Genomic DNA, 24,680 nt, shown 5'->3' with positions numbered 1-24,680 from the left:
GATTAAGCAGGGGCCAATCCCCCCTGTAGCAATGTGGGGTTAAAGGCCTTGCTCAAGGGCCCAAAAGCTGCACTGATCTTACTGTGGCTACACTGGGGCTTGTACCACCAACCTTTTAGGTACCAGTCAATCACCTTTGCCCCTAGGCTATAGGCTGCCTCAAAAATCACGTGGGAAAGGAACTTGCCACTTATTTGATCATGTCATTCATAATTTAAGTTTCCACATTACGTTTCCACCCATCCTTTTCACATCCCAGTTTATACTCTTCACAAGGAGCCGGAAAGGTCATAGAGCCATAGTAGTCATATTACTGCCACTCAGGAAGCCAAATCTCTCTGCAAATGCACAGCTGATTCGAACCTTGGCTTAAGCCGTGTAGAGAAACTATTCAAAGGATTTAAGAACAAATAATGTTCCATTAATCAGATGATGTAAGCAGGTAATGAACTGTACACATGTTCTCCCTCTGCAGTCCTGCACATTCCACTCTGCTGTTCACCCTAAGACCCTGGACTTTCTGTCAGCTGTCACTACACTGCTGCCTTACTCTTCAAGGTCCGATATTGTGAAAAATTACATTTCCCTTGCTATGTAGATTATCGAGTACCGAGGTGTTGTAGTCACCCTCCCCTATGGTTCTGGAAGAGATTTTCCAATTCATTTTTGCCATAGACATTCCAGAAAGTTCCAATCTGAAGCATTTTAAGCAATGAACTGAACCGTCCAGCTACCAGATGAATCATGATATTATATAACACTGTTTAAAGCAAAAAAATCTTTAGAAAATGGAAAAGGGGCAAACATAGAAGACTGTACTTAGCATTACTTAATGGGAATGAACTACGCATCACATAAACCATTGGGAATGATGTAATCAAATCTCTTTCCACTTTCGCGTTTTAAATGGATAATAATCGCATACATTTTAGGTTAGTTACATTTTATATTTAGTGCTTTCTTGTATATATTGTAGTGTCTGTCCATGGTGGAGTGGAACAGGTTGCCAATGGAAACTTTGTTCTAGCAGCACTTTAGCAGGCCCCAAATAAATCCACACAATCTGTATGAAGAAAATGTGCATTCAAATGAGCCGTTCTGACTTCCGTGAAGTTATGACGTCATTATGATATGCTCGTTTGCTTAATCATGGCCCACCTTGTAGCCAGAACAAATCCAAGCGCTTGGCAGAGACAGCATTCAGTTTGTTGGAGCTGGTCAGCCAATTAGGCAAACAGACTAGAATAAAACACTAGAAAGGTGTAGAACGGGACCTTTAATGCCTGCTGCTTTTTAGCCCTGTGTCTATCACAGAAGTAGTTTTATGCACATGCAGCACCGGGTGGTCATTTTCACTGAGACGGATTGCCTTACTTACAGAAATGCATGTGAGCAATAACTTTTATGTGATAGCAGTGATGGATGTTTTATGTACAGATTGATATCAATGGCTAAACCCATCCCTCTGCCTGACTGTGGCATTGATATTATCAAAAAACTTCTGGAGAACTCCCATAGAGGCATTCACTGCTGACCCACTGAAATGATGGGAAGCCTGATATGCTCACATTACATGTGTACTGCCTTCTGTCTGAGTACTGAATCACCACCATACTGAAACATAGGCTTACTGAAACTCTTCTGAAATTAAATGCTTCCATACTGAAGCACCTCCATACTGAATACCTCCATTCTGAAATGCCACTGGACTGAAATGTGTCTGGACTGAAATGCCTCTCTGCTAAAACTGAAATACAGCCATACTGAAGAACCTTAGTGCTGAACCACCTCTATACTGAAATGCATCCATACTGAAACTCCTCCTTACTTACTTCCCTGCTGAAATGCATCCGTACAAGCTGAGTATTCCATCCATTCACATCCATACCATTGGCTGCACAGTTTGCATAGATGCTGCAGAACTCTCCTGTAACTGTGGGTCCTACGGGAGCTTGGTTGCCAGTGTGTAAGTTTAAGGTCACGACAGGCTTGGATTTTGTGAGTACTCCGTAACAATTGGTATCCACAAATGCCCTGAAATTACATGCCTTGCAGGAGCTGCCAGAACCGTGCACAAACGACTGGAGAAGGAAGTTGGTGTTGACTTATACAGTGTGCATCGAATGCAGTTATAGCTGATTAAATGATGTGATGATGTTTCTCATTTCATTTAGTTCTACATAAAGAATGGTAGCAAGATGGTAGCACATTGCTTGGCTTCAACTAAAGACTTTCGTGTGGGGGCTTTCAAAGGCTTATGAAATTTTTCATGAAAAATAATTGTACTTGTTCATCACTTGTTGTCCTTTGATTAATGATTAAGAGGGAATTTTTATTTGAGCCGCGGTGGCGCAACAGGCTAAGACGCAGCCCGGGGACTGGGGTTCGATTCTCGGTCCTGCCAAAAGCCAAGTTTGGCCGGCTCACGTGGAGCAGCAATAATTGGCTTGCTGCCCCAGAGGGAGGGACTTGGCAGGGTTAGTAGATAGCCGCACAAACAAAAAAAGCACCTCGGGCGCCTCGGAATCATTGTTACAACTTGGTAGGCGAGACGGCTTGAAGAAGGCGTGTCGCTCTCCCGTTGGCCGCCGAGGGATGGGATGTGGGCGGTGTATCTAATACTAGCTCTAATTGAATCAGACGGGGTCCAATTGGCTACCAAATTTGGAGAAAAAGGGAAAAAAATCAGATAAAAATGTATTTTTTTTAAAAAGAGGGCATTTTTATGCAATAATTACCGAAGAATAGAGACGTTACCACTTCATATGGACCTCTCTCAGCACCATAGCAACTCTTGATTAATTGAAATGAACTGAAGCGAAAACATATTTCATGGATTTGTTTGAACGGCGACAGTTCTTTGAAGAATGTAATCTGAATGGAATGCTGTTTATTTTATTTTGTTCTCAATATTTCATGAAACGGCTTGTCGTAATCCATTTAACGGGGAATCGTCCCTCTTATTTTGAGAAAGGATGCTATTCTAGATGTAAAATGTAATTTTTCAGTGGATTAATCCAGTCTGTGATTACTAGGAGCTGATCAGCTCGGAGGATTACTTTAGCATGTGAGCTGCAGTAGCCTCGGTGCAGTGGAGTGATCCCCTGCTGGAAGGTTCCGGTGTCAGGCCTTCCTCCATTCTGCCGCTCGACACTTTCCTCCCCAGTAAGAGTTAGGAACCTTCCAGGTTGCTGCTCTGTTGGGCCAGTGGCAGACTGATGTTCCCATCAGATGCTACACCTTTAGGACTGCTTACAGCAGGCAGTGGTTTAGGGTAATTAAGGCCCAGAGGAAACTGGAGAGCCCAGGGGCAGAACGATGAGTATTAACAGTCCTCCTCCAAGCCTGTTACTCAATCCAAGCTGCTTGCAGGAGACGATACGGCGGACAATGTGATTCTGGTTAGTGGGCGTCATGGACCTGGCATCCCATCCATTCATGTGTTCATGGTCCCTACGGTGGAGCAGTCCTGACCCAGGGCCCACTCCAGCATGAGCTAATACAAGTGTCAGGGCATAGTCTCCTCCGTGATTTACAGCCTCCTATGTTCTGTTGTTCTTTTTTTGTCCTCATGAACAACAGATTTTCCAAAGAATGTTGCATGTCATGCTTTTGGTTTAAAAAAAGGTTCTGTCAAAAAGCCAGATTTCCCTAATAAAGTCAACTTCCACCCAAACGCTTATTGACAAAGCTGTCATGGGACAAGTCGTAATTATGTACATATTTATTGCATTGCTTTGAGAAATGTAATTTTAGAATATTGCAAGGCGGGGGCCTGCGGTTCTGGCTTCAGTAGATGGTGATGCAGGCCTGACAGAATGCGCTGCAGAACAGGGTGTCTGCGAGTCTGAGTGGGCAGCCAGAGTGCGCTGACCGTGGGCTTACTCATTACTGCACTGCCTGCTATTGATTCGTTTTCTTATTGATCTCCACCGATTCATGATGAGTATTAGAGCTGTCTGTTGCACCCATTGGTCTTGCTCAGGAAGACCTCAAAAACTGCCAAACACAAAAATACAACTTAATCCATTAATGAATCAATGCTTAAGTTCACATACTGGGTGAAACTTACATGACTTCATTATTATGGATTCATCTAATTGATACTTTTGTAAAGATATTCAATATTCAACAATATCAGTGTTTTTTTTTTTGTTTTTTTTAATGAAAATGTCAGATAATATTCATCTCCTATCTCCTTTCCAGATTAAGTGAGACATCCATTGTAATTATGCAGGTTTCGAACAACCCACTGCCAGAACCAGTAAGATCTGTGCCCACCTCTTTTTCTCTGGGGGCCCTCTGTAGCACCACCCACTTATGAATATTTAATGAGCAGAAACATTCCAGGGCCTATCACATGAGGCTGTGACTGACATACGGAAAAAGCATCCCTGCTATCGCGCCCGTAGAGTACCTGATTGGGAGAGGTGACTGGTCACTACAGGAAACATTTCTACCCTGGAACAGGAAGCACATTCCGCCCAGGGGAAGAGGAAGAGCTGCAATCAACAGTCCGGTCTGCTGTTGGCTCATTTCTGCCATTGTCTTTTTCTGACGCTTTTATTTTCAGCCACGGAATGTGCTGGTGTTTCCAAAGATAAGTGCAGTAAACACCTCAAGGTTACAAAACAAATGTATTAGATGGTCCAGACATCATCATGTGCTATCAGAGTATTGTGTATATATCGCTGGAGCTACTTTCCTGCTTCCAGGTGTAATTTATTATTGGTGTAATTGCAAATTATGGAAATAGAAGATTTACGGTTTTAGCGTCTGAAAAGCAACTGAATATAGATGGTTGTTCAACAATTTTCCAACCAGGCAACAATTGGAAAATCACAGAGGACCGTGTCTGCTTCAGCATGGAAAGTTCCAGGTTAAACTGAGCTTTTCCCCCTCCTTCTGCCCTGGAAATGGAGATGTGCCATAGACAGGAAGGATGATGTGTATTTTCATTCCTGCGTTCCTGTTTATGAGTGAATTTCCCTCCCTGGGCAGACTGCAGGGAACCTGCTCAGTAACAGCCCAGATATTTCTGTCTGCATTTCTCTGTCTCTGCATCTGTATCTGTGCAATGTGTGATTAATTGCACAGAAAGCAATTGCTGTGTGATGGTAAACAAAAACAGGAAATGTAAATTGCCCCCGTCAAGACTGTCATCTTGGAATTTGCCATTTTTCATTGTCTTTTGCCAAAGGAAATGTCCTCTGCGCTGTTATGAGAGACATATTTCTATTTAATGTGCTGTATAACTCCTACGGCCCTCAACAATGTGGAGACTCCTTTGTGCTTTTTTAGGAGCCCCAATGGACAGGACATTTTCTGCAGTATTCAGATTAAATGGCAAACAGAATATATTTGATGTTTCCGTTGGGCTGCATAAGTTCTTACTGTAGTCTTGGTGCTTTCAGATATACACAGTCACATGTTTGGAGAGGTTATGTGAGAGAGGTTAAGGAGAAATATTTTAACACTAGATTGCTTGGGCAAAAAAGTATAATGGCCATTCACACCTGTCAATTACTGACTGTGTGCCAGGCCAATTTATTACTCAAGCTCTATCGGCCTTTGATGAGCTTTTCAGTTATTCCCAGTTGGGCTGAGCTATTAAGAGGTTCATAAGAATTTAACAAAGCACATAATACATTTATTTATAACTACTATACTTTTAATTACTTGATCAATGTTCCCTCCTTTATGGCAGTTAAGAGGATAAGAATTGAGAAATCCATCTCCTGTCAGTGTTGGTGTGGTTATAGACATTCAGGTAAAGTGGTTACAGTCTTTGGAGTACAATGATTATAGATTTGTCTGGTAAGATGGTTTTTTATTCTGCTGAATTTTTTATTAATGAAATTCAGTTTGAGCCATCTGGTCATTTTGCTTCACTGTTAAGCAAACCATATTGTTTTTCAGGCTGAATTTGTGCAAAACAATTATCAAAAGGCATCTGTTTTTTATTAATGAAATTACATAATAGCTGTTATTGGTCTACAAAATGCCTAATAATTTGTGATGTTTTTTTATTATATGGTCCTGTCCATAGGGATCCAGAATGTGCTGAGTTTGTTTTGCGCGGTTCTGACGGAACACAAGGTTCTGTTCCACTCCACCAGCTACCAGCGCCTGGGCGACGCCTGCCGGGCTCTGGAGGCCATAATGTTCCCCCTCAAATACAGGTGAGGGTCCCACTCGCATCCAGGTGAGTCGGGGGTTCCTGTGGAAAAGTACAGGACAACGCTAAAGGGAATTTCACCGGTTCTAAGGGGCACATATCCGTTGTTTCGGTTCAAGTTTCTCTGCGACTTCTGGAATCAATTAAAATTGGTTTTCGGCTCCGGTTTGCCTCTTGCAGACCGTTCTATATTTAGACGCCCCCCCGCGAGTCTTCATATCTGTTAATACTTATGAATGCATCCTCTGAGATCTGCCCTCCCTTTAACGTGAAAAGGCCGCATTAATGGAGCGTGAAGCCCACTTCAGCTGTTCCTCGTCAAACCTCAAATTCCTCAGGAGAGTTATTTTTCAGCACGAACACTAATTGGCTTGTGTTATGCGACTATAGTGAGTGGTGTTAACCCCTCTCCAGCCTTATTTATAGGGTGTTAGACAGGAACCTCCTTACTTGCCACATCATAGATGCTCTGCCTTCTGGCTTTCTCCAGAAAGCGTGCTATTGATGTAATGCCTTTGTGTTGATTGTTTCTGCAGTTACCCCTATATTCCTGTCCTACCCTCCCAATTGCTGGAAGTCCTGAGTTCCCCCACGCCCTTCATTATTGGGGTGCACTCCATATTCCAGAGTGAAATATTGGAGCTGGTGAGTATGAGGTCACTGACCATGTGTTCAAGGGTTCAAGACAGCTTACTTGTGATGCTTTGAGCAATCTGCACCTAGTGCATTTGTTTATCGAATCCCAGAAGGACTGTCACTATGTAACTATGTACAGCAGTGTGGGTGGATGATTCACTGAAAGAGGCACATAGTCACAGGATGTCCAATGAGTACAATGAGTAAACATACCAAATGACTAGATATAATTAACATTGCTAGACTGGAGGAATTGTGGACGAACCTGAGAGCATACTGAGGGTCTTCGTTTCAGCGATTACTATGGTTTATGATATGGTGTTTGTCTTTGTTTGTTTGTGTTTGTGTGTTTGTGTGTTTGTCGCTTTTCTGTCCTCAGCTGGACGTCATCATTGCAGATTTGGACGGAGGAACCATAAAGATCCCTGAGTGCATCCACCTGTCCCATCTCCCTGAGCCACTGTTGCAGCAGACCCAGGCATTGCTATCTATGGTAAGCTCCCAGCATGCACTCCTCTCCAACTGCTCTATGTGACCCAAGTAGCACTGTCTATGGTAGCCTCCAAGCATGCACCACATCATTTAATGGTGAACATATGTCCCAATCGGTATCCTCAGCAGAGACAAAGAGGTTGCACTTTCATTGGTAACCATGCACATGATTTGGCAATGTTACATGTCTGTGAAAAATCTTAAATATTCTGTCTTTACTCAAAGGTTATGCATCCAGACCTAGAAATTGCAGACAATGCTTTTCCACCGCCTCGCACAGCCTCATCCAACATCAAACTGCTGGTAAGACTATGCAACTATTGCACAACAGTACAAAACATTTTAAGATCTTCATGCAATAATTATGATTTAGATTTTAGTTGGTTGGAGAATAAACACCTCATTGTGATTGGCTAGTGTTATGCACTTCTGGTCTTGTGTGTGTTCCAGGATAAGGAGGTGCGGGCGGTTTTCCTGCGGCTGTTTGCCCAGCTCTTCCAGGGCTACCGATCCTGCCTTCAGCTGATCCGCATTCACTCCGAGCCAGTCATACACTTCCACAAGGTGAGACCTCTCTCACATCTACTCTGAGCCAGTCATGCACTTCCACATGGTGAGACCTCTCTCACATCTACTCCGAGCCAGTCATGCACTTCCACAAGGTGAGACCTCTCTCACATCTACTCTGAGCCAGTCATGCACTTCCACAAGGTGAGACCTCTCTCACATCTACTCCGAGCCAGTCATGCACTTCCACAAGGTGAGACCTCTCTCACATCTACTCTGAGCCAGTCATGCACTTCCACAAGGTGAGACCTCTCTCACATCTACTCTGAGCCAGTCATGCACTTCCACAAGGTGAGACCTCTCTCACATCTACTCTGAGCCAGTCATGCACTTCCACATGGTGAGACCTCTCTCTAGGAAGCACATCTACTCTGAGCCAGTCATGCACTTCTTCAAGGTGGGACCTTTCTCACATCTACTCCAAACTCCAAATCTGAAAGTGACCCATACTGGATGCCTGTTTGTATGTAACATTTCTAGGTCTGTGTCTCTGTTTTCAGTATTGTGCACAATTCTACAGCCTTTGTTTTGCAGTTAGCCTGCAGATTAAATGTTATTAGATTATTTTGTCTTTTTTCCGCTACTTTCTGTTTATTTTTCCACATCCCCGTATCCATGGTAATGGCTTGCTGCATCCTTCTCATTCACCCTCCCCTGGAGAGCTGCAAAGATGGGCGTGGAGTAAATCCCATTCCCTCCTGGGACTCAGCAAGAGTGACTTCATCTGATTAGCATACTGTAGTACTGACACTAGCTATTTTAGTATTGTTATGAACTCAACTCAGAGTCTTATCACCCTCGCATCTGTTCAAGGCGGTATAGAACAATGTTTTTGACCTTTCTTTGTTGGAAGGATGTATGGCCTTGCCCTGTTATTTCTTAATTAAATCAATCTTTATAATTTCAAATTGGCAGCTATTACACGCAAAACATGCTTTGTTGCTAAAGCAGTGGAAAAATTGAGTCATTGCTTTTTGGGTTTTTCCAAAGAGGGGGTTTTGCAGCCATTTCTAAATAACATTCTTTTGTATTTGCATGCCTGTATCTTAAAATGTGTTTATAATGCCTCACTGATTTGATTTGTCAGTCTGTGATCCACAGGGGGCTTTTGCCTGTCTTCAACCTATTTCTGTATCTGTTGGACAAACCATTCTTCTGCAATTACTATCAGTGTTTCCGCTATAAATATATTTTTGTCTGCAGCTGCAAGGCTAATTTTATTTTTAATTTTTTTGGGGGGGGGCGTGCAGCTTGATACTGCAACTATTTAATCAGCCAATCATGTGGCAGTAACTAAATGCATTAAAACTTGCAGACTGTTGTTCAGACCAAATGTGATCTAAGTGACATTTGTGACACCATGGAATGATTGTTCGTTTTTGTGCCAGACAGGGTGGTTTGAGTATCCCAGAAACGGCTGATCCCATGCACAACAGTCAACATAACGTACCTTGACTATAAATTTAAACAAAAGTCGATGCACGTAACCCGGCACCTAGCAGGTGTACAAGTTTCTCAAGCTACTGGACTGGTTTGAACATGGCAGAAACACTGGTTATATCTGTAATCAGGCTATGCTGCCTTGTTCTCATGCTCCTCCCAGACAGCGTTCCTGGGCCAGCGAGGGCTGATTGAGAATGACTTCCTCACCAAGGTGCTGGAAGGCATGGCCTTCGCTGGCTTCATCTCAGAGCGAGGCCCTCCCTACAGGGCCTGCGATCTCTTCGATGAGGTACGGTACAACCTGTGTAACTGAACCAGCTACCGTAAGAACTGCTAATCTCTGACCCAGCTACAGTCAGAATTGCAAATCTCTGACCCAGCTACAGTAAGAACTGCCCATCTCTGACCCAGCTACAGTAAGAACTGCAAATATCTGACCCAGCTACATTAAGAACTGCAAATCTGTGACCCAGCTGCAATCAGGCCTTATAGTACAGTAATAGTACAGTCTGTATTTAAAATGGCTGGTGAAGAAGATGCTAGATTTGAGGTTTGGAGGTTGTTGGTGCATTATCACTGCAGGATAGCTGTTCTTTCTGGCAACATTAGATGATGTTAGTGTACTTGGAGGATTCAGAACATATGTGTATGTATGTGTGTACATGTGTGTCTCAGTTAGTGGCCTTCAATGTGGAGCAGTTTAAGCTGGAAGAGGATGACCCAGTCAAGCTTCAGAAGCGTATTCGGGAGATCTCTGATCAGCTTTATAAAAACGTGAGTGAGAATGTCTGAATGGTCATACAAGGCACTACTGTATATCCACACTGACCATGTGATACACTAGCCACGCAATACGCTGTAACCAGACTGACCATTCCATACACTGTAAGAGTATACCAGTTTATGCTTATTAGTCTTTGGATTTGTGGTTGACAGGAGAACCCAAACCCCCACATGGCATTCCAGAAAGTTCCCCGGCCAACAGAGGGGTCTCACCTGCGGGTGCATGTCATGCCCTTCCCCCGGCTAGACCCTATTCTTGTGGGGAACCTGCTGCAGGAGGGCTTAGCCAAGCACCACGCCCCCAACACTTCCGCCCGTCCCGAGAAGAAGTGTGTGGTTCCTAATGGCCCGCCCGTGGGTATGTAGTCATATGGGTTCTCCATGGTAACCCTGCATTGGGTATGTAGTCATATGGGTTCTCTTTGGTAAAGCTGCCCGTGGATGTGTAGTCATATGGGTTCTCTTTGGTAAAGCTGCTTGTCGGTATGTAATCATATGGCTTCTCCATGACCGGGAAACTCAGGGAAGGTGTTATCCAGGAATGTTCCAGCTATTCGCCAGCAGGATTCTGAGTCATGCTTAGCTAGCAGTTCTTTATCTTTGAGAAGTATTCCTGAATTGTGCTATTTTTACACTTGCGTCAAGTTTAATAACTTCTTGTTGATAATTATGATAACAGTTCTGGATGCGGTATATGAAAATAAGCAGGCTATGTATTTGGCGTGAGGCTTTATCTGTATGTTTATTTTGCAAAGTGGTTACTGATAAGATGATGGCTAAGGGCATCTCAGGGCAGTGCTGCCAAGCAGACTTTGTGGAGGTAATGCTCTGGTTTTGGTATGCTCAGCCTCAGTCTGGTTGGTACCTTTTTAAAAGCCAGAAATACGTTTTCTGTGAAAGTTATAGCGGCAGGTGTATTGTTAAAGTTGCCATTTTGTTACCAGTGTTATGTTCAGGTGGTGGGTGTGTTAAAATGACAGGTGTGTTGTAAGGTTTCTAGCATGTCCTTGAAGTGGCACGTGTATTCTAAAAGTTTCCGGCATGTTCTTGAAGTTGGTTTGTGATCTAATGGTGGATTCCATCTTTCCAAAGTGTCGATCATGGGGAAGATGAGCTCAGTGTTTAACAGCGCGCGGAGACTGGAAGTGGTGCGGAGCTGCATTGCCTTCATTTTTGAAAGCAAGACCCTGGAGACCGAGAAGGTGACCTCATATCCTCCCTGTCCTCGTTCCTGCCTCCAGCCTTTCAGGAGGTATCGATTAACCCGACACACCCACACAAAGGCCATTCCAGGACAAGCTGACTTTCCAGGCGTCTCTGACAATTATTTCACAATACTTGTTATTTACAGCAAACATCTACTCACAGGGGAGAATGCTGAGCATGCAGAAATAGCCTTGCATTCCTGTCGTGTCATTTTTATGAGTGGGGAGGTTTATACTATCATAACATCTGCCGTTACAACTGCCAACTTTGTCGCCTCCGCTTAATTCTGCCAGTAACTGATTTATTGAGTGACATCCAAGCAGGGAGCCAAACACTTTCCACACCAGCATACCTAGGCCTTCACAACAGTTCGTAGTGACACTGAACACTGACACTGGGTGACTGCTGTAGCCAATGGGACAGCACTGAGTTTGAGCGGGACCCCACAGGGGATTCTGTGTTGGACATGTGACAGGTGCTTGAGTCCCCTGTATCTGCATCAATGAGGAGCACTCTGCCCAACCCACCTTATCTGAAGAGCTTCTGGGTATCGGTTTGCTATTTCCCTGCTGCACCTATAAACATGTAACACTGTTGTACACCTGCAGTCACTCTTTGATCACTTTGATGTGAATATGGTTGCTTATGAGACTGATGGGGTGTTTTTGTTTTTTTTGCTATGTGTTGTGTGTGCTAACGTGTGTGTGTGTGTGTGTGTGTCTGTCTGTCTGTCTGTCTGTCTGTCTGTCTGTCTGTCTGTCTGTCTGTCTGTCTATCTGTCTGTGTGTGTGTGTGTCTGTGTGTGTGTGTGTGTGTGTGTGTCTGTCTGTCTGTCTGTCTGTCTGTCTGTCTGTCTGTCTGTGTGTGTGTGTGTGTGTGTGCGTGTGCGTGTGCGTGTGCGTGTGCGTGTGCGTGTGCGTGTGCGTGTGCGTGTGCGTGTGCGTGCCCATGTTCAGACGCTCCCCGCCGCGCTCCGGGCTCTGAAAGGGAAGGCAGCGAGGCAGTGTCTGACAGAGGAGCTCAGTCAGCACGTGCAGCAGAATCGAGCTATTCTGGACCACCATCAGTTTGACTACATCATCCGCATGATGAACTGCGCCCTGCAAGTAAGCACTGTGCAGTCTCTCTCTCTCCCTCTCTATCTTTCTCACATGTCCACTACACACACACGCACAGACATCCATGCACACACACATTTACACATGCATACACTTCTACATAATGCACACACACTCATATGCTCATACATGCTCCCTCTGTGAAATGCATTGATATCTGCCTGAGATATCATGAGATAGCTGTTGTGTATGTGCTGTGATGTATGTGCAGTGTGTGAGCTGTCATGTATGTGCTGTGATGTATGTGCAGTGTGTGTGCTGTGATGTATGTGCTGTGATGTATGTGCAGTGTGTGAGCTGTCATGTATGTGCTGTGATGTATGTGCAGTGTGTGAGCTGTCATGTATGTGCAGTGTGTGAGCTGTCGGATGGTGTACAGAGCAGCTTCAGTTCCTCTCAGCCATGCCGAGTTTAGCTGTGGGTTCGTCCCATTTTTCCTTAAAATGTGATAAAGTTGGACAGACCCCCACATCTGCACACACACGGGCTGCTGGAGGCAGGCCGAGGCCACAGACGTGTCACCCGTGCGTGAGCGAGTGTCGGGTGGAGAGGCACGTGCCGTTTCTCTGCTCCACTGGAGGACGTGAGGAAAGATGGTGAAATTCAGCTTTGTCATTCACTCTCAGGGAGAGATTTTTGGACTGCAGTCTTCCTGTGGCCGAGCGTTGGGGGTGTAAATCACACTGTAGTTTTTATGCCTTGGCAAAATACAGAATTGCAGTAATGAAATTCAAATTCAAACATAATTTCACGACGCATGATTGCTTTGCGAGTCTTTCCGTCGCTCGTATAACTGCTCAGGAATGTTTGGAATCACCTAACGTTTTGTGTCCATTATATTGTTTTATGTGCTGTTATCTGATATCTGAACTAGAAATGCATTCATCATGTAGTGTTTTTCATGGAGAAATGGGATCCTGATGTGGTTCGTTTTCAAGAAACTGCCGACTGGAATTTGCAGCTTGAAGATTTACACTGTACAGGGCCTGAGCTTTCACGCTGTTGCCTGGGGAATACTGTACTCCCCCAGAAACGGCACGCGTTAATGGATCTGAACCCCGAACAATAGCAGCCGTCAGAGTCCATAAATCTACATGTCAAAGACCACTGGGCCACAACCGTCTTCGTATTAAATGAATCGCACGTGGGTTAAGGTAACGTCCAGGTTACAAGGTGTCTGTGTGTGTGCGTGCGTGTGTGAGAGATCACACAACATCCGTTATACAGACCTGGCACAGAGACAAGGAGGACTCACCTTGGAGTGCTTGATGTACGCACTGTAAATCAGGTCTCGTTTAAAATGGCAGTTAGTTCAGTTAATACAGTAAGTCAACCATCAGAACAGCAGGATTCAGATGAAATGGCCCACAGTCTGTGGATCAGTGTCACAGTTTCAGGATCCAGGTCGGAGAGTTCCTGTACAGGCAGGAAAACTCTCCCAGACAGGAATCCCTGCTGGCTGTCCTTCTGGAAACTTCCTCAGGAGCACCTCACACGCCAGAAGGGAGCGATGCGTGGAACCTGGGCTCTCTGGTGCCCCCAGGGGTTTGGGTTGTGCTCCGGGTCCTGGGGGTACATGCAGGAATGCACTTTAGCATTCGCCGCCAAATGACCTTATTTGGACATGACGCTTTAGTGCACTGCAGCCACTGATATATCACCCCGGACTGTCAGTCCTGTGACAAACAGGCCAAGTAGATTAACTTGTCACATTGACAGTTTCATGACTTCCTGGTCTGACTAATTACCTGTTACATTCTGTTACATAAGCTTCACCCAGCAGATGTACACATTCGTACATGTATGGTGTGTGAGGTCATAGCTTGTCTTTTGCCTCACTGCAGTCACTCAAGAAGGCGGGTGGGTCTCATTTTCAAGTTATTATGGGTGCAAGTGGGGAGGTCATTAATGACCGAACATCTATCTGAGAACTGATAGGATGTGCTTGTCATATCAGCTTCTTGGAGCTTTGGAGATAAGAGGGTGTGATTCTTGGAGCCCCCACATTCCCACATATGCTGCTTTGTGTTTATTCTTGGAGTCACATAGGCTTTGGCCCTACGAGAGAACAATTGTATAATCACTCATGTAAACATGCTTATGTGGACTATCTCACTCTCTTTCTCTGTCTCTCTATGTCTCTCTCTCTCAGAGACTAACGTCTCGCAGCGTACGCAGACGAGCGCAGTCACAGTGGAAGGGTTCCTGCTCGTTCAAACGCTTCGTCCACCCCGCAGAGAACAGGCGCGTTTCTTATGAACTCGATAAGAAGCTCTAAAAGGCTTACACCTCCCCTAATTTGTGTGACTGGGTGCAGTGGTGTCTCCTGTGTGTTCCTCACACGGGAGAGCGCATTGCTGAGGCGCTTGGCATTCTCCGCGTGTTTGAGGCATGATGGCACGGGTGATGGATCTGTCTGGGAGGAGAGGTAGTGACCCTCGCTCCTCAGCTCGTTAAACACGGCGGTGCCCCTCACTGTGCAGGTGAAGGTGTGCGTAAGGACCCTGCTGCTGGAGCCCGCTCTCCTCTGATCACAGTTGGAATGAGCCAGTGGCTTGGTCTATGAGAGAGGATATTTTGCAATCAGTGGAAGACGTGGGATTTTCTGTACCATCTCATACACGTCTGAATGAATGAGATGACTTTGATTAATAGCAAAGCCCAGCCAGTATGCGTGCTTGTGGGGATGTTTTGGCCGCTGTTTACGGAACGCTCTGCGGTTTGTAGTGGAGACCCCCCTGCAGGGGGAGCCCTTAGCGCAGCAGACCTGAGGTCAAAGGTGAGGAGATCAGCAGCATGTGGCAGACAATGCTGCTGGCTCATGCCATGGAAAGATGGGGTTAGCTCCTCATCTATGTATGACCAGTTCTTATTCCAGGAGTAGTGCGTTTTATTAATGATGCAATGGAATCTCAAATGAAAAAAATGTTTTTCTAAAAAAAGAATATTTCCTAAAAAACAGGTTCCACAATTATTGGAACCCCTGGTTTAATACTTTGTGCAAACACAAAAACAAAGATGACAGCCATGAGTCTTTTCCTATAATTTGTGATGGTTAGATTAGATTTTTGGAAGGATTTTTGATCACTCCTCTTTGCAGGAATTTTCAGAATGATTGATATCTTTGGGATACCTCCCTCTTCAGTTCAAACCACAGGTTTTCCATGGGATTTAAGTTTGGAGAGTGAGATGGCCATTGCAGAACATGGCCATTGTTTTTACTTAACCATTTCTGTGTGGATTTTTATGTATGCTTGGAGTCATTGTCCTGCTGCACAATCTACCTATGACCAAGACTTGGCTTCCTAGCAGAGGCAACCAGGTTTTCAGCCTAGATTTCCTGGTACTTCCTTGAATTCATTGTGCCATTGGTCGTAAATACAGCCCCTGGGCCCCTGGACCCCTGGCAGCAAAACATCTCCCAAACATCAATGACCCACCTTTACATTTGACAGTATGTATGTGATGCTTCTCCTTGAATGCATTTTGCCACCACACAAGTTGATAATATATAGTATGGCCAAAAAGTTCAATTATGGTCCCATCTGACCATAGCACTCTTTTCCGGTCATAATTCCAATGAGGTTTGTTTATTGTGCTTAGTAATGGCACAATAAGGTCTTTGTGCCACCCCTTCAAAGTTTCTGCTGGTTTAGCTTTGGTCCCTCTGCAGGTGTCTCTGGAGCCTTCTGAGCCTGAGAACACAGGTGCTTCCTTCTCTGAGTGAACCTTCCTGCCCCAGTTCTGAGCCCTTTACCACCTTTTACTGTTGAACCGCAGGTGTGCTGAGAGCTCAGAGCTATTGTTTTAGTCAGTTTCAGTGTTCTTTTACTGTTGGAGATTATTGCTGTAATGGGAAACAGGCACCCATTTCTTGTCTGGGACTTCAGCTTGGGCGTTTGTACTGGAGTGTTGTCTGGCTGTCCAGCAGTCAGAGGAAGCCTGTGGTAGGTATTCCAGCTCTGAGCCAGTGACGTCACCATACCATCTTCTGGAAGGCCCAGACAACAACGACACGGCAACAACAACATGTTTGTATATGTTTGATATTTCACCCAACAGATGGATGCTCTCGCATTCAAGGGCAGAAAAAAAAAAAACAGATTTTGCGCAATTACTCAGGAGACTAATGGGCCATTAATAAAGCGTTTCTGCGCTGCATTCCTGAAGTGTGTGCGTGAAACGGCTGCAGTGGGGACCCCCTGTGGACTGGTTTCAGCAGGTTTGTTTAAAAACAGGGCCGACGTCCAAACCCCCCGTCTCTCTGTGTCGTAAATATTTACAGCTTCGACACGCCAGATCACTCCCCCTCATAGAAACATCCAACTTAACGTCCTTGCTTAACAATTCAACTGAATTAAAGAAAATTCTGAAATTAGATGCAAATTTGAGTTTATTAATTTTATTAGGGGGATCCATAAGTGCTCATATTTGTGAGTGGGCCAGCTGTGTGATGCGTTGTGGCCTCAGAGCCAGAACAGAAGGGTTTGTGGATGATTTCTGTTATGTCACATTTTTTCCTCGGCTCAGTCTTATAACCTTTGGGGACGTGGGAATGGGAATGTCGCTGTCACTATGAGAGATGTTGGTCTTTGCTGTCGTAGTGTTCGTGACTTCCGTAGTTCTGCGTAATGGCAGTGAAGCGATCTCGCACACATTAATCTGGGTGATTGGGAAAGGAGCCCTCAGTGTCACTCCTTACCCACCCATAACCCCCCTCACCCCAATCCCTGTATGCGCTTCAGGTAGCAGAGCTGATGACGGGTCCTTGTGTTGACTGCACACTCAGGAGCTACACCACACTAACCTCACATACACATACACATACACACCCGCACGCACGCACACACACACACACACACACACACACACACACACACATACACACACACACATACACATACACACACACACACACACAGATACACACAGGAGCTACACCACACTAACCTCACATACACATGCACACCCGCACGCACACACACACACACACACACACACATACACACCCACACACACACACACACATACATACACACACACAGATACACACAGGAGCTTCACCACACTAACCACACACACACACACACACACACACACACACACAGGATTCACACCACACTAACCACACACACCCACACAGGGTCCACACTGATTGCGCTAGCTCCACACCAGGCTGACCTTACACTCAGTGAGCACTTTATCAGGAATTTATTACACTTATTTTTTACACATATTAAGTACTCTGCTGCTATTGCCTATCCACTCAGAGGTTTGATGCGTTGTGTGTTCAGAGACGCTCTTCTGCATACCACAGTTGTAATGTGTGGTTATTTGTGTTACTATCAACTTCTTGTCAGCTTTGACCAGTCTGGCCCTCCTCCCCTGACCTCTTTCATTAACAAGGCATTTCTGCCCACAGAACTGCTGTTCACTGGATGTTTTTTGTTTTTCACACCATTATTCCATGGTCAAAATCATTTGTCATATTTTTCCCATTCTGGTGGTTGATGTGAACATTAACAGAAGCTCCTGACCCGTATCTGCATGATTTTATACATTGCACTGCTGCCACGTGATTGGCCGATTAGATAATCGCATGAATAAGTAGGTATACAATAAAGTGCTCAGTGATAAAGTGCTCAGTGAGTGTATGTACAGTGCATGCTGGGTACACGTACAAGTTGAGCATGATGATTGAGTGATGAATAATACTGTAAGGTGAATCAGGCCAGTACCGGTTTTCAGAGTGAAGTCATGTTTCCGAGCAGGACCTTCCAGTGTAGCATGTGAGTGAAGTTTGTGTCAGCTTAATGCTGAATGGGTTTCCCGGAGCCTCTGAGGGGTGTGGGCTCTGGGACGCTATGTTTCACCCTGTTTAGAATTGATTGGGAAATCAGTTACAAAATCACTGAGCTTACATGCATACTTGGGGAGTGAGTAGCAGTAGTTCACTAGTTCACTGGGTGCTAATGCCCCTGATAACCGTAGAATGCGGGGTGCTGTTTTTATCTAAATATAAACCAGGCCACCTGTTTATAGGTGTTATTTAAGGCAGATTAAATTGACCTGGTTTGGCAAGAACAAAATTTTAAGATTTGGGGTTTTTCCTGTAAGTAGGTCAAGTTAATGTCTGGTTCCTTTTTTTACTCTTGACTCATCGCTTTTGAATAATTAAAAACAATGGCAGTTAAGTTGAAGCAGGCAATTAAATCTCCCAGCAATACTGGAAAGACACAATACCTCATTAGCGATAATAACAGTGAAGAAATTTATAGGGTTTGTGTGGCCAGATCAGGCCCATGGCTGTCTCACCTGCAAGGAGCATGCACACCCTCTCCCTGTGTGCTACTTTGAGAGTTTAGGGTTTGGACTCATCTCAGAACCGGCACCAGCACAAAGAGGAGGTCTGGTTCTGCTCCAAACTCAGCAGCTTGCCCACACCCCCAACCTCCGGAAACGGCCGGAATGCTGCTGGTCCATGGGGGGCGGCTTGGATTTGAGATTTTTTGCTGAGGCACTTATGTTTCGCATTTGCTCATTTCCGCACATTCCTCCCTGTTTGTGAAGGAGGGGGCCGCGTTATCCGACATAAACCCGCTGCTCCCATCACCCCCCCCCCCCCCCCCCCCTGTTGGCAAGTACCGCATGTCAGCCCCCCCGCCCCCCGCCCCCGCCGCAGAGCCGCTGCTTACCGGCTGGGTCTGTGCGGCCGCACGTGTGCGCTTGTGTTAGATTCTGCGCGCATGCTTGCATCTGTGATGGAGCATATGAGTCTTTGAGATCAGCACAGCGGTTCTGCTGCCCAAGTAATGCCAATTTCCAGTGAGCATCCTAAATTTTGGGTTGTGAAATTACAGAAAAAAAAAAAAAGAGAAAACAGCCAAAGAAATCCACCAAGCTCATCTCTCTTCCACGTTCTTTGTTCGGAAAGTCTGTGCTCTTCTGCTTTGTCCAGTCATTCACATGGTTATCGCAATATACATTTATTTTGAGATGGTTTAAATGGATCCAATTTTTTCAAGGGCCATTGTGCAAAGATTGAGGAACAGTGAATGCAGTTGCATACTCATGGATCCGTTCGGTTGCAAACTGATCAGCTTTGTCCTGTACAGTGGATGTTCTGTCTTTGTTTGTCATCTACAGTGGGTACTGAGATACTATGGTAAATGTAAAAACTAGAAGTGACCTTTTGTATTGCTCAGAGTGTAAGGTTTGACTCCATCTGCCCTCTCGTGTGATCCATTTCAGGAATGCAAACATGTAGTTACTTTGGAACTTGTTACACACTCTGATGATATCAGAGCTGGGATTATATAAGGATATTGAAAGCATATGTACCGTACCGACAGTCACTGTTGACTGAGTCCTTGACCATGCCTGATAGGGGACATGGCTCTGACAAAGTAACCACAAGTCTATCAAGCAGGAAGCTTGTGTTAACAAAACCAGTTTATATGGAGGACAATGTACAACTGACCCCATTTTCAAGCTAGTTCTCTTTATACGTTTACAGTTGGTTACTGTCATTAAACCAGGCTGAAAGTTCAGTTGTATATATATATTTTATTTTTTATTTTTTTTGAGCACAGTACTTTTAATTGTTACTTTGAAATTAGCTTTCTCTAATGAAGATCTACAATACATTGATAAATCTTTTTTATATTACTTTTTAAAACTTAAAAATTATTTCATATTTTTTCCACCGGGTTTCGAAAATTGACATAATTTAATCTCTTAATATTGTTTCATAATCATGTCATTATAAGCAATAGTGAATGGGGGGAAATGCCCATTTTTGATAAAAATGCCAATTTTGCATTTGTTATAGATAAGGCCTTGCTTTTTCTGTGGTCCCATTAGATTTGTTTATTGAGCCATTCCTTTGTAATACATGGAAAGATAATTTGCTGTGATAAAGCCATGATTAATCAATTAAGAACAGAATGTGAACACACACACACTGAATATACTGAATGTGTTGCAATCTCATAAATGACTTTCATGGAAGTCATTAAACTATATAATACTAAGAACACAACAAGGTTTCATAGAGAATGCTTATGTTCCCACAGGGTGCAGTTGTGTTTAATTGGTACTAAATAGACACCAATTTGGGATGATGCAGATAACTTGAAATGTTGTGTTTTTAGGTATTTTCTTAACAGGACTGAGTTCGACTAAAAATCAGTGTGTGGAAAACACATGGCCAAGGGTGTTGGTCATAGGTTACTGTGATAATCATACTTTGTCTCTCTTCTTTTGTTTTGACCTGCAGGACTGTTCCAGCTCTGAAGAGTACACTGTTGCTGCAGCACTGTTACCCCTGACAACAGCCTTTTACCGGGTAAGTCATGATTTCACGGGTGAACTCTCCATGGCAAAGCTGTTCCCAGGGCAGTTGGATGTCTATGGGGAACAGTGGGCTCATATCAATGTTCATTTGTTCACGTCAGCACTGCACTCTCCCCAACCTCTGGTATTTAATAGAAGATATTTATAACCGGACCGAACAATTGGAAAAAGAGTGTGTCTGATTACCCAGGTGCCTTGAGGTTGGCCTTCCTGTAAAGGTGGACTCTTGATGGGGTGCAGGCTGATGTCAAACACTGTTCCCGACAGGACTGGAACCATTCCCTGCTGTGCTTTAGGAGATAATACTTCAGCTGTGAGAGTTGCTGCTTTGCCTTTTATAGCTGGTCTGACGACTGTGACCGTTCACAGTGCAGGCCAAGGCCAAAGCCATGTAGGTGTCCGCGGTTTCTAGTCAACACACTCACTCCGGGTTACTGTTACCCCTACCACAAGTATGGCAACCTTGTTGTTATGTGGATCTGGTGATTCCAGTTGGACCAAACGCAAGGCCAAGCTGGACCTTGGTTCCCATTGCACCCTTGGGCATTCTAAAAATGCTGGTCCACCATTCCCCGTGCCGTTGTGCGTCAAACAATACATCACTGTCTCTCGAGTATTCACTCAGCTCAGATATCTCTCTATACAAAACATTGTATCTTCAAGGCCTGTTGGTGATGACATGAATAAGAACAAGGCCTATTACAGCCCATTCATGTCTAATCTGTCAGAATATGGTCATTGTTTCTGTGTGTGGGATGTTCTTGTAGTTATATCATTACCTATTGGACTTGCTGTTGGGCTTTTTTCTGCTACTTACAATTAATAATGGGCGACATGGCTCAGGCAGTAAGAGCAGTCGTCTGGCAGTCGGAGGGTTGCCGGTTCGATCCCCCGCCCGGGCTGTGTCAAAGTGTCCCTGAGCAAGACACCTAACCCCCAAATGCTCCTGACGAGCTGGTCGGGGCCTTGCATGGCAGCCAATCGCCATCAGTGTGTGAGTGTGTGTATGAATGGGTGAATGGAGAAGCTATATAAAGGCGCTATATAAATCCCTGCCATTTACCATGCAGAATGCTCTTCTGTGGAATGGATTCGACACAATTAACCAAGAGGCCATGAAAACTGCTTTCAGTTTATACATAAGGGGACATTAATCACTCACATATTACAGCGCCTCAGCTGCCATTAAGGGCAAAGTTGCTCTCCCAACCTGAAGATAAATTGTCCTGTGCTTCAAGAATAGCGTGCATGGAAAAAGCTCACAAAAAGGAGGAAAGCATTGAAATGTGTTTTGATCAGGTCCATATTTTGTTCTTAAATCATCAGTAAATTGTACAAAACAAATGAGAAAAAAATGAAAATACTTGAGATAGAGCATGCTGCCTTGAAACAACATACATTTTGTGTTTTCTGGAAGTCTCTGCACTACATTGTGTTCCCCATCTGTTGTGCATGTTTTCCCCATAAATTCATTGATTGGCCTGTGTTTTACCAGAGTGTGTGTTTTTCGTATTTGGTATTTGGTATTTTACTAGAGTGAATGTTGGTGGCTAGAGAATTAAACTGGCTGCAGATTAGAGGAATGGAGGCTTTGTGTCTTGTGGTTCCAGTGGTATTATGGGATACTGGAGGACCCACACTGAAAGATGGAATTTCTAGATGGGTAATATTCTATTGTTTTTATATTTTTATCCTGCATAATTTACACAATAGCTGTATGTGAAATCACATTATTGGCGTAATGGCAAATTATATACATACTGTATGGATACGTAAGAAAAGGGCAATAGGGTCCATTGTGTGTTCTTGTTTCATGCTGAAACAATTTGTCTCAGATTACATTTTAGTAATTTTTGAAAAGGAAATATGTATAAATATGTAAGTAAATATTTAATAGGCTTTACATTTGTGCATTCTGTCATTCTTCTGTAAGAATGAGGCTACTTGCTTAACATCTGTGGACCTAAAACTTACTGTAGTTACTTTCAGTGCAAGGGCTATTTCATAATTTTTTTTATTTTTATATTGACATTGTATGTTGTTCAGAAAATAGTCTGTCATTCTTTGTAGTTATATTTTGAATGTCATTACGGAGAAATAATGGCCGACATGTTATTTGATTGAACCTGTTCAGCATCATGTTAAGTACAGGGGCCCTAACATCTAATCAAACTAAGCTAGGTCAAGTGAGGATTGGCCTATCCCCAAACATCAGAGCTGAGGTGCTGGTAAGTCCTGATGGACAAGCTTGTACTGTTTGTGAACCTGAGAATACATTTTAATTAGGGGAGAAATGAATGAGGCAGGTGAAGGCTCCTCGTACAGGATTATGGCTTTTGGTGGGATCAGGTATTGTTTATAAGCCTCTTTTGGGATTATGTGAACTCCAGAGCTGATTGCGGAGAACATTTGATCTTTCAGCAGACCTGTCCCCAGTGTCTCCAAATTACTCAGAGACAAACTGTTGCCATGTATTCAGAACCATATCTTCTGGGGCAGCCTGTAGCCTAGTGGCTAAGGTAAATGACTGGGATCCGGCAGGTTGGTGGTTCAAATCCTGGTGTAGCCATGATAAGATTTTCACTCGCTGTTGGGCCCTTGAGCAAGGCCCTTAACCCCACATTGCACTCTGCAGAGCCAGGACAGCCTGGCAGATTATATTCATCTGTTCGCCACGTGCTGTTAGCTCAACTCTTGTCAGCCTTGTTGGAGGATGGAAAATGCTCAGCTTCAGATCAGACTTTGACAGGGAGCCACTGGGCATAAAGACAGTGCTGAGCAGGCTCGAGAGCTCAGACACACATGAAACCTGAGCAGAATTCTCCAAAGACACTTCCTTCATTACTGCAGGAGCAGAGGGAAGTGATTATTTTTTGCCCCACATTTCAAAAGGCAGTTGTAACATTTACACAATGAGAGTTATTGGCTTTTCTGTCTGTAGAAGCGTGGGGGCTATTTAACACTAGACTTGATCGGGTCATTTTAGTCATTGTCCAAATTCATGTTAATGATTTCAGTAGTATCACCTTTCTGTGCCATCATTTTTCCCCCTCTGTGAAATCAGTGACGAACGGAATCACTGGATCATTATGAACCAATGTATTGTGATAAAAGGATACAAAGGATATTTAAGCATATGTGTCATTGGTTCTCTGGTACATAGTTATGTGAAGCTTTTTGGGAGCATGTTCTCGGGAGTGTGCTTGAGGGACAGCGCTACAGTTTACCCTTCAGTGGGGTAGTTGTGTGGAGGGTACTGTATGTCCTTCCCCCTGCTGCTGGGTCCCTAAGGTAGATGACGTTATTTCTGCTCCAACACTTGCCCTGTCTCTTCACTCACACCTTGGACATAATCATTGACCATGGTAACCAGAACAGTGGTTAGCATGCTCTCCTTTATTTGTAAGTTATTGTGTTTTTGATGGACTGAATGGTCTGTTCTCCTCAGTATCTATTCTTATGTTCTCATGTTTTTTTCCACTTGACGCTGTTCAGTCTTTACGCATTTTTATGGAGGTGGTGCTTTGAATTTTTCTCCCCAAATCACAAGTGCAGGTTCATATCCCTACAACATTCCACTGTGCTGGGGGCTACCCAGGTCCTGCAGACTGATCATAGGCATCTAACCAATCAGAGCAGCCATTGCCAAGCGAGTGGGGTACCCTCCCCTAGAGGGTGATACAATGGCCAATAACGTTTCACCCCCATGGGACTGCCAGTCAGTGAATGCTTTCATGAACCAGACTCTATGGAGGCTGATGTGCCATGTTGGAGCTGGTGTGGATGTCTAACTCATTGAGAGCTGTGCTTTGTTTTGCAGCATAGTTCCCCTGAATAATGTTTGTGCCGTTTGGAATGAAACCTCAGCTTTATCACTCCCACATTCTTTAAAACCATATCAC

The 24,680-nt window shown here is 44.3% G+C and overlaps 1 protein-coding gene across 1 annotated transcript in view; it reads left to right on the top strand.

Annotated features, from left to right (window-relative positions):
* LOC133111378 (myotubularin-related protein 13-like) overlaps positions 1–24,680 on the top strand; it is a 99,493-nt gene that overhangs the window by 51,799 nt on the left and 23,014 nt on the right. The window contains exons 7-17 of the mRNA XM_061221675.1: positions 6,050–6,182; positions 6,715–6,823; positions 7,194–7,307; positions 7,532–7,609; positions 7,757–7,870; positions 9,477–9,605; positions 9,992–10,090; positions 10,253–10,457; positions 11,192–11,301; positions 12,262–12,411; positions 20,702–20,770. Coding sequence (XP_061077659.1) covers positions 6,050–6,182; positions 6,715–6,823; positions 7,194–7,307; positions 7,532–7,609; positions 7,757–7,870; positions 9,477–9,605; positions 9,992–10,090; positions 10,253–10,457; positions 11,192–11,301; positions 12,262–12,411; positions 20,702–20,770 — 1,310 coding nt within the window. The remainder of the gene's footprint in view (positions 1–6,049; positions 6,183–6,714; positions 6,824–7,193; positions 7,308–7,531; positions 7,610–7,756; positions 7,871–9,476; positions 9,606–9,991; positions 10,091–10,252; positions 10,458–11,191; positions 11,302–12,261; positions 12,412–20,701; positions 20,771–24,680) is intronic.

The sequence above is a fragment of the Conger conger genome, chromosome 15, assembly GCF_963514075.1.
Source record: "Conger conger chromosome 15, fConCon1.1, whole genome shotgun sequence".
Taxonomy (NCBI): Eukaryota; Metazoa; Chordata; class Actinopteri; order Anguilliformes; family Congridae; genus Conger; species Conger conger.
Note: the sequence above shows the minus strand (reverse complement) of the source record. Positions and strands in the feature narration are given on the sequence as shown.